We start from the raw sequence: 11,484 nt of genomic DNA, 5'->3' as shown, positions 1-11,484 counted from the left end.
TCTCATATGAATTCACGTTTGCAGCCATCTGGAAAACGAGTGAAGTCATCTCGAAGAAATGTTAAAAAATCTAATATTCAGAGGAAAAACGACATTTGTGGTAAGCGCGTTCAATATGATAAAAGTTGTTTAGAGATACAGAAGAGAATACACAAAGTTCATGCCTGCAAAATATGTATAAAAGAATTTAAGTGAAAATGCATATGGTTACGTCATGGAGCACGACATAATGAAGAACGTCCTTTCAAATGCGATATTTGTAATAAGGGTTTTAAATGGAAAGTGCATCTAAAAAGCCATCGAAATATTCATAGTGAAGAACGTCCTTTCAAATGCGATATTTGTAATAAGGGTTTTAAATGGAAAGTGCATCTAAAAAGCCATCGAAATATTCATAGTGAAGAACGTCCTTTCAAATGCGATATTTGTAATAAGGGTTTTAAACGGAAAGGGGAACTACAAATGCATAAAAAACGTCATGGTGAAGAACGTCCTTTCAAATGCGATATTTGTAAGAAATGTTTCAAATTGAAACAGGATCTTACATGCCATCAGAAAACTCATAGTGAAAAACTTACTTTTAAATGCGATATTTGTAATAAGGGTTTTAAATGGAAATGGCAACTAAAACACCATCATGAAACTCATACTGATGAACGTAACTATTCTCAGGTATGTAACAAAAGGCTTAAAACCAAAGAAAAATTGTTTGATAGCTCATAAAATCGTCTATAATGAGAAATTCAACCATACTTGTGATATATGTAACAAATATTTTAAAACAGAGCATTATTTGGCACGTCATGAAGTAGTTAATAATCAATTTGACCATACCTAATACGTACAACTTCCAACGGGTTGAAGGTGTCACGTGGTACCATTTCACACTCTGACGTCAAATTGGTAGTTTCGAGTTCTAACTCACGTGCTTTCCCTTCTCACCATGTGAGTTGCTACTCACGTTGATTCGAGCATGTGAGATCGCTACACGAAAGATAAAATGGCTGACGGATACGCAATTCTTATCGCTATAGAAAAGTTCGAAAGAGCCGAAAGACGTTGTCTGAGAATGCAACGAATTTTTTGACCACGAGTAGATGCCATTTCTTTTCGTGTCAATGCAATACTGTATTAATAAAAAAAAAATTTAATTCGTAATTGATAAAATTAAACAGCAAATTTTTCCTAAAATAAAAAGAAGTATCTAATATTCTAATTCATCGAAAAAGAGTATTAAAATAATAGTAAATTACAGTAGAGCGTCCGTTATCCGAATGAATTGGGAACTGTGTTGTTCGGAAAATCGATATTTCGGATAACCGACTATGTACGAATAATATATTAACCTATCCCATGTTGAAATTTTTCTTCGTTGCGTGTCGCCTCGTGTTGAAATTTCGTCGATGTTAAGCCTAACGTAAACTTTTTAAAATAATAATCGTGACTATTGTATCATTAAAAATTATTTATTTATTCTGTACAAACAAAATAAATATATAAAAATCTAGTATCAAAAACGTTCGATTCAGCACGACACAGTCCTCAGAAGAACACTACACAAAAGTGTTAGTGCTGCCAGCTAAAACACACACACCAACAAAAAATATTTAATTAGCCAAAGATTGCAGAGCCACAGCACTGGCGAAAATTTAAATTTGCCGACTGGAACTCTTTCGGATAATTGACTTTCGGATAAACGACGCTCTACTGTACATGTATAAATTATTAAAAGCATAGACACTAAATTAAGATAATTTTTAATCAGAAGTGTTAAGTTCTGATTAATAAATAATCTTAATAGACAAAACAATTTAAGAAATAGATCAAGGAAGAAAACTGCAGTAGACCCTCCTATAGCGCGGGTTCATATAATGCGGATTCGTATAACGCGGCGAAAAAATTGCCACCGTATTCGTATAAAGGCGCTAAGAGATAGGCTGTGGAGTCGGAGTTTTTGACGACTCCGATTCCTTTTTACTTACGAACTTGTGTATATAAAACGGAAAAGTATTGGAATCGTGTCAAATTTGACCCTCCAAGATTTTTTTTTTTGCAAATCTACATGTTTGGAGACCTCCCGAACCTTTCAAAAAAGTCAATAAAAGGAAAAAATTCGCGCGTGTGTGTGTGTTGGCGTCTAATTTGTTTAATTTTTTTATTTTCTGTTCTGAGATATTAAACAATATCTCAGAATGGATAAAGTTTAAGAAGCGAAATGTGGCACTGTTGCTTGCGTATAAAGGGGCATTAACACTATTAAATTTTCTTTCTTAATTAAAGGTCCACAGGGTTAAGACATAAAAGTGGTAATGTGTCATATCTCTTAATGAATATTTTACACGTTATTCACGTATGGCTTATCGAACAAACGAATACGAATGGACCTAGACTGTCACTGACTGATTGCTCCTGGAAGTCGGCTTGTTACAAAAACACAGCTTCCCTATCATCAAATGACACGGCACGCCCCTGATACAAACTTATGTAATTTTGGATTATTATTAATGCTGTTCATTTCTTTACGATTTATTTAATGCTCCGAACATAACATTTCTGAAGATTCCAAATGCGTATTAGGTAAACCTCACTTTTAATCATAAACAATGAATCGAACTTAATTTTTTCACATTAATTAACTCTGTTTATGAAAAAAGCCATCTAAAGCTATTGAACCTTACAATGAAAAAAAGGTCATTGTAAACATTTTACACAACAAATAATTGAAATTTACCAATAAAAATACTTTCTGCCGTTTATTTTTCGAAAACTAATTCCATTTTTACTACTTTGTACAGAAAGTAATTTTTTCATGAGAGCAGCCATATTGAATTAGCGCAAAGCTCGACAACGAACTAGCTAGCACTCCGAGCTTAGCAATTTCGATAAACATGACGTCACATAGCTCTAAAGTAAACGCCAATGAGCGTGGCACTCAGACGAAAGTATACAGGCTGAGCGTGCTGATAGTAAAATTAGCTCAGAAGTAAACTCGCCCACGGTAACACGAGTGAGTTCGATGACGTCAGTTCGAGTACAACACGAAACACTCGAGACTAAGGGTCAGGGCTGGTTCTGATAGGTGGGTAAAGTTTTTTATATTAGTTTGATAAATGTAAATATTTCATTAACTTCGGGAAATGTTCACGAGGCATGATTCTTGCTACCATTTCGTTCCTCATCAGTGTGTAAATTGACCAATAAAAGAACAATTCGCAATGCCCTTTGTAAAAGTAATGGTAAAAACTAAAATTTCTGCCATCGACTGAATTTTTTACATTTTATCGATTTCTATGACCTATTTTGATTTGAATGATTAATTTAATTAGTTGTAACTCTTTTTTCTTTTGCCACATAACTATAGAAACTATTTCAGTGTTTTTTCGCACAAACTATGATGTATAATGTAAACCAGAATGTTAAGAATACGATAATATACTGTATTTCATTTTTAGTTTACTATAAACATTCATAGATGCGTTTTAAGAACCATACTATTAACCATATAACATGTGATTTTATAGCTACAAAGTATCACGTGTGCTGGTGACGTGTCATCGCTAGAGTTTCTTCCGTTAACCTTGAGGGTGCACGTATTGTTTACTGTGCTACAACGGGAACAGAGCAATGAGTTTACTCGTCTTTCTTTGTTACTTGCTTTAAATTTCGAATGGACATTTATTAATTAATTAATTCTTGCATTGAATACAGATTGTTGACACACGAGAGTATCGTAAATTGAGAAAATGAAAATAAAAGAAGAGTTAGTAACGAAACATTCGGACTTTACAATTGAACGAAACAAAGAAAACTTTAAAGTTGATTTAAAGAATTTCAAGAAAGAATTTAACACAGATGTGAAGTTTTATAAAACAATTAAATCGGAACCTTCAGAGGTGAGTGAAAAATAATTTTCCATAAGATTGCAGTGTTGCTTTAGAGACGAGGAGCACAACTGAGATAGTAAAATATAAAGTGGGAAATAAGAAAATATATTTTTCTAAACAGTATATTTGTATAAAAATTGCCCCCACGAGCTTTAAACTGAGCTGTCATTTTAGATTTCAAGAAAAAGTCATTTAGGCTGTTTAATATATTTAATTTGACGTTTTGGCCATGGTGTTCGTTTTAGAGAGGTTAGAGCAGTCTTTCCCAACGTCGGGACCACGCCCCACAGGGGAGCAATTGGATTGTTAAGGGGGCAATTCGAAAATGGACTCGTCCAGAGTTTAAGTTAACTGTATAGCCGCTGTATGTTAGGTGGCATAAGAATTTTAGAAACATTTAGTGGGGCGTAGCACAAAAAAAATTGGGAAACACTGGGTTAAAGTGTCATTTGCAAACTTTCTACGTTTACGTTACTCCTTCCAAAATTTTAAAATAAACTTTATCTAATTCAATTTATGAATACGAGGGAATATGTTAGGATTTTGATGTAAGAGAAGTCAGCCGAACCCGAAAGGATCCATCCTGGCTACATGTAAAAACTGTCAAACAGACGTTAGTGAAACAGTTGTCTCCAGGATCCTTTATTACAACATTACATTTACATTTATATAGTTTTCTTTACTACTAATTGGTTATCATTTGCAGCAGTTACCTGATTTCACTTGTGGTATTAACTGGGCTAAATAAGACAGCATCTATAAACTACGAAGTATTTAATCATTTGATCGAATTATTTTATAATCTTAACGGTGTTGATTGACAGCATTGAGATATAAATACTAATTTGAATTACTTTCAATCATTATAAACGATACAGTTGAGTCGATTGCCCTATTGGAATCGTTTAGACCAGTGTTTCTCAACGGGGGCGATATCGCCCCCATGTGGGCGTTTTTCCATGTTCAGGGGGCGATTAGCAACAATTTATATTTTGGGGGCGAAAAACAATTTTCTGGGCGATATAGTAAAACATTATATTAAGAACAATTAGATATTTTATTCGTTATATCGTACAATAATTAAACAAATAACGTTATACTAGTCACTAGTCTATTCAATGCAGTACGAATTTTGCGTTAGCCTTGTCCCTTGGCATCGGAATTTTGTAGTGAAGGGGGCGATACTACGTTGAAGGGGGCGACGATTCGTTAGAGGTTGAGAAGCACTGGTTTAGACAGACAGATCAACAGTGGCGCATTATATAACTTTACGGGGTCGGAGCAAATTTGAATTAGATGGCCTCAGGTAAAGTGGACATTTGTTGTTTTTAATTAAATTTTATATAGTTTATGCATTTTATTATATTTATTTCAGCATTTTCTGTATGTTCAGTTCTTACTTATTTTATTTATTATTCATCAAGTGATGAAGGTTTAAATTAACAAGGGGAGATTTATTAAACGTCTGAAGAAGGAAGAAAATTACTGAGACGATGGGGAGAGAAAGTAAAAATGCCAATAAAAATGCGGACGTAATTTATGGATAGTTCCTAAATGTCACATTTATTATAAGCGAGGGCTGAACTTATTTTAATTACATATAACAGATAAATACAATTAAATAGTTAATAAAAACGAGTCAAAATGGATATTTTGTTTTATATCATAGGAATGGGATGGGAGAATAATATACAAAGAATTTACTCACATTTTTGTATTTTGAAAGCTTTTGAGTGAAGAAATGTGTTTCTAACAGAGAAAGAATTCAATTGTTTATAACTAGAAAGGGTGACATGATGTATTCTGAGGTTTAGTAACTCGAAAACTATCATTTTTACGTATTTGTTTGGAATGTGGATGCTCCAGATTTTAATTAAGTGAACAAATTCTTATAATAAAACAATAAAAACTAATTCAAATAAAATATTATAATTTTGAAAGAATTTATGGATTAAAGAAAATTTTATGTTTCAGTTTAAATATTTTTGTTTTATTTATTCTTATGTAAAATTTAATTTGTTTGAGAATGTAACTTAATTTTTCTATCGTTTCAGGTAAATACTTATGAAAATTTAATTTCAACGGATAATAATTGGAATAATTCTGGATTTAATAGTAAAATAGGTAAGATGCTTCACACTTTAACACTATAAAAATATGTTTATACTGATTAGAAAAATAGTTAAATATTAATAAATTTATTTAAGTTAATAGAATTTAATTAATAATCTTTGCAAATGTTTTATATACGATACATATGAAAATAAATATATTTTAATATTGGTCTTGATAGAGTTAAGCAGGTTTATGTTTTGAACAAGTTTTACTCTATATCTATCTATACGTGGCACTAAATTTCAGTTTATACAGTAATTACACGTGTTCATCGTCTGATTTTCATTTATCCTAACGAAAAAAGTGATAGCGTGTTGTGTCAAGAATTTAATTTATCATTTACTCTTAAAAATAAACCTTATAATAAATAAAACAGAAAGTCATATGTACAAAATTATGTGCAAAATTATAAGATTTTCTATAAAGCGGTTACCGAAATACAGTCGACTCCCCTATAACACTGTTGATTATTCCGTTTTATATGAATTCCATGTTGTACGAGTCACTTAGATTTTACAAATACGTGAGCCTTACACGGCCCGCCACACGTATTTATAAAATCTAAGTGATTCATACAACATGGAATTCATATAAAACGGAATAATCAACAGTGTTATAGGGGGTCGACTGTATCCGTACAGCTATTTTACTTTTATCTGATAATATCATGCTTATTCACAAGATTTTTGCATGCATTATTGTCTTTTACACTTCACTTTGAAGCGCGAAAGATATTTCTATAAAGGAAAAACGTATATCATGCTTTTCTTTAACAATAGAGTCGTGATGGTCATCTATGTAACACCTTTTTAGGGGAAATGTTTAAATTGAAATAACGTCACTTCCATAAAATATTATAACAGATGAAGCTAGCATTATAATACTGTAATTATTTTCCGGCTAAGTTATGCAATTCGTTACTTAATTTCTTTACGACACTCTAGCAAGGAATATATTTCGTTCTAAGATTTTTACATAGTTAAGAAATGTTTATTTTAAATTATTAAAACTAAAATTAGTTTTATTTATTTTGATTCTGTTCTTAGAATTTTTTAAACCAAAAAACAACTTTGTAAATTCCAATACAGATTATAAGAAAGAAGAAATAAAAGAGGAGAAATGTGACATTAAACACGGCATAAAATCAGAATGTAAAGTTGTCTTAAAAAGATTAAATTTTAAAGTAAAAACTGAAGATTGTAACGTTGTTTATCTCCCAGATGAATACGAAGATTTAAAGGTAAGTGATACAAACTTCGATTTTATAAGTTAACCCTTTTGATCACCTTGAAGCAGATCTTCTTCTTAAATAGTAGTTGCTTTAAAACAGAAACAAATGATTTTTTTAGCCCATCAGTCACATTGAAGCAAATTTGTATACCAATCAGGCTATTTCTTTAGAATGACACCACCATTCATCATTGCAAAGTCACGTAAGATCAGATAAAAGATTATTTTCGTTGTGTCAGCGTGTAATATGGCAAGTTTTCAAAATCTACGGTTATAAATGATATTTTTAACTTATAAAAATGCATTTATTATTATTCCTAAATAATTGTAGAATACAGATAAATAAATTTTTGATTCGCTACAAAATATAATCAGAAAAAAAAGTGGATTTTACAAATTGAAGCAATTTTGCATCATCTCGGACAAAGTAAAACTGTGAGGTGGGGAAATAAAAACCCGATTTTGCCCTTGAAATTCGAGGTTTTTATAGACTTTTATCCCCGAATTTCCTTTTTCTGACTGGACCCTGATCTTTCTCGATTGGTTACTTTCTTGTTTCCAGATTGAAATTAGACCAGATTGGGCCGCGAGAAAGGTCGATCTTTGGTGTTCACCTGACACTATATCTTGACTCCCATCAAAGGATGTTGATTTCACTTTGAAACTTTCGCTCGTACTTTAGTGTTTTCTCTCCTACCATCTAAGAATATTTCCTCGTTAAAACGTCTCGTTTATCCGGTTTATGAGCGCCAGATTCAAGATTCAAATTTTCCTCTTTGACATTTATAAAAAAAATTATATCACGTGTGCTCTAGTCTTACGGGGGACTTGATTTATTTACATTCGCTTCGCTTTTATTTTATACATTTTCATCTCTATAATAAAATATATTTTTAGCAAAATTAGAGAGGAATTCGAAATTATTTTGACGTCGTCACAATTCCGGCCAATTTTTAATTATATAATAACGTAAAACTTACAAGACTTCCGGTCCAGACCAATAGTTCAATGCCTAACTTTGCAGTACTATGAGACAACTTTGAGATTTATTGGCGGAATAAAACTTTCGGGTTTTACAATAAACACAAATTTGGATTTCCTGGTCTCATAAGTGGTTCAATAGATAAAACTCGTTAACACTGTTGATTTTGATTGTGGGTTCGTTCCTGGTCAAAGGGTTGGCCAAGTGGAGTTTTACGGGTTTCACCTCTTTTGTAACACCTAAATATAGTCAAGTTTCCTTTATAAAGCACTCCCAGGAAGACATGCATGTCTCATTTTAAACATAATCGATAAAATAAGTAATTTTTACAAAATATATAAAAAATAATTTAGTTTTAATGCACTTTTCTAATACACAACAACACATTTATGATTTACACAATTATTTTCATTCATAACACATTTGTTGTGTTGTTTCTACTTTCTTTAGCTTGTCAAGAACGAATTCTTCATTCCCGACAGAAATTCTAACAGGAACGATACGAAAGTACAAAGTAAGTAACAAGTTTGTCTGTTAAATGCTTTTTTGACGATCAGATTTTATATATAATATTAGCGCTATGCGACATTTAAAATTTTCACGGCACCATCTGTTTCCATATTTTATTTAAACATTTGTTATATATGTATTTAACTATTACAGAATGGGAAAGGCCTTAATTTTGAAAGTAGGGATTGAGTTTTTATAAGATTGTAAATGCTAATACCGAGAAAAATCATGATTAAGTCCGACCCTACTGGAAAAAAAATGACCCCCATAATCTCCCCACCCCATCGACCATTAATCACCGAAATTTAATACCATCATTTCCCCTAATAAGCTATTTATTTTTTTTACAATGCGATTTATTTATTTTTACAATCAAAACTTAAGCTATTAACTTAATTTAACGTGTTAAACTTGATATAAATTTCATAATTTAACGATATAATATAAAGAAAATCTGGTAAATAGATAAGGAATAATATAGTGTATTTAAAAATGCACAAGTTTTCTTACCTACTTCCATTTTAGTATTACTTAAATTTAAATATTCAAATTGTTTATTTTATTTCAAATTATCTAAACACAATAAGTACATAATTTGAAAGTAAATTAAAAATTATTGTATTTAACTTTTAAATTTCAGTTAAGAAAGAAGAAGAAAGTGAGAAATACAATAATCATCACAATTCAAAAAGACAAAAGCAGAATAAATGTAATGCAAACAAGACGAAATTCATCCCTTTAATTAGAAAATACAACAAAATCCAAGGAAAGATTAAGAAAAAATATTTTAGAGTAACGCGTTCATCTCACTCTAAACAATATCACACATGTGATTTATGTAAACAGACTTTTGTAAACAAGAAAATAATACAAGCGCATTTGAACTTTCATATTCGAAAGAAACCATTTAGCTGCACAACCTGCAATGAGAAATTTTCCTGGCAATTTCTATTAAGAAGACACATGAAAGAACACAATACAGAAAAACAAAGCGAAATTGATCATAGAAATCTTCGTTTGCCATCATCATCAAAAAGTTGTAAAGTATCTAAGGGGAAACACTTTCGATGCGACATCTGCGATAAGCTACTTGCTTCAAAGGGACATTTAGAGCTGCATCATAGAAGACATCAGCAAGCACCTCATTGTTGTAAGATATGTAAAAAAGAATTTCAAACGAAATCAAAATTGAGACAACACCAGCGTACTCATAGTGAAGATCGACCTTTCAAATGCGATATATGTGATAAGGGCTTTAAAACAAATGGCCATTTAAAAAGGCATCGTGAAACTCACAGTGATGAATGTAAGTATTCTTGTCAGGTGTGTAACAAAAGTTTTAAAACAAAATGCTCTTTGAGGAATCATAAAATCACTCATAATAAAAACTTAAATTATTCTTGTCAGATATGTGACAAAAGGTTTAAATCAGAAGTGCATTTAAGAGCGCACGTTGCTATACATACCGATGAACGCAAGTACTATTGTCAGACATGTAACAAGTATTTTAAAACAAAACGCTCTTTGAGACAACATAAAAGAACTCACGAAGATAGAAGTGATAATTATTTTTGTGATCTATGCAAAACGGGTTTTAAATACAAAAGTACTTTTGACAGACATCGCTTTGTTGAACATGACAATATGTTTGTTTGCAATAATTGTCGTAAGTCATTCAAAACTAAAAATATGCTGGAAGCTCATAAGAAAATCCATATTCAAAAATGTAATATCTGTAAAAAGGAGTTTTCGTCTAAACCCTCTTTAATCCTTCATCAGAGAACTCATTTTGACATAAAACCGTTTCATTGTGAAGTGTGTAACAGACGTTTTGTATCAAATTCTGAGTTGAAACGTCACCAAAGTTCTCACAATAAAGACAATCTTCCTTACGTTTGTGAGATATGTAAGAAGGGTTTTTACGATAAATCTCACTTCTTAAGGCACCAACCTGTTCACGAAAAGAAAGAGCATTTTTGTATCCATTGTAAAGGCAGATTTAAAACAGAAATTAAATTGAAACTGCATTTACAATTTTCTTGTTCAGAAATACACCCCAAACGATTACCTTATCAATGTAATATCTGTAAACGGACTTACGTAAATATATTTGCTTTGGAGCGGCATATACTCGCTTACAAGGATCAAATACACTTCTGTTGTAACGTTTGTAAGAGGAAATTTTCGTCAAAACTCGAATTCGAAACTCATCAAAAGACTGCTCATCGGCCAGGAGGAATACATAAATGCGAAATTTGCAATAAGACATTTCAGAGAGAAATTGATTTAAATAGACATATGAAAATAAATACCGATTCAGGCGTTAAGAAATGTGATGTTTGTGGTTTGAAGTTCTGTTCGTTTATTACTTTAAAACTTCACGTGAGAAGTCATCTTTCGCAATAGAATTTTATGTGTGAAATTTAAATACAGTACGTATTTTATATATCTTTATACTAAATTTATTATACATAACAAAAAATAGAAACGTTTAAATTTTACTGGTTACTTTTATGTTTGTTATTTCGTTTGTAATAATTGTGCTGCAATTTGAAAAAAATCGTAATTTATAAGTTTTTACTGTTTTTCGTGTGTCTCTCTTTCCATAATTTCGAGAATGTAAAAAGAGAGATGTTAGTCGTGACAAGATATTAAAAGCTTAGGGGCAAGAAGGTTCCGATTGTCTGCAAACTTCCGGTTTGCACCGGAATTCACGTTATTTCAATTGAAAATTTTCTTCTAAAAGGAGTCAGACATGATCGG

General features: G+C 31.5%; 1 protein-coding gene across 1 annotated transcript; it reads left to right on the top strand.

Annotated features, from left to right (window-relative positions):
- The first annotated feature begins 6 nt into the window (after positions 1-6).
- Positions 7-11,127, top strand: LOC111629844 (zinc finger protein 808-like). Its single transcript, XM_023373754.1, has 4 exons — positions 7-100; positions 203-672; positions 9,568-10,223; positions 10,341-11,127. Exons 1-4 carry the CDS (start codon positions 7-9, stop codon positions 11,125-11,127), a joined length of 2,007 nt encoding a protein of 668 aa, XP_023229522.1.
- The last annotated feature ends 357 nt before the right edge of the window (positions 11,128-11,484 follow it).

The sequence above is a fragment of the Centruroides sculpturatus genome, unplaced genomic scaffold (assembly GCF_000671375.1).
Source record: "Centruroides sculpturatus isolate CEXI.00-Female unplaced genomic scaffold, Cexi_2.0 scaffold588, whole genome shotgun sequence".
In the NCBI taxonomy this organism is placed as follows: Eukaryota; Metazoa; Arthropoda; class Arachnida; order Scorpiones; family Buthidae; genus Centruroides; species Centruroides sculpturatus.
This window is presented reverse-complemented; position numbering and strand designations above follow the sequence as displayed.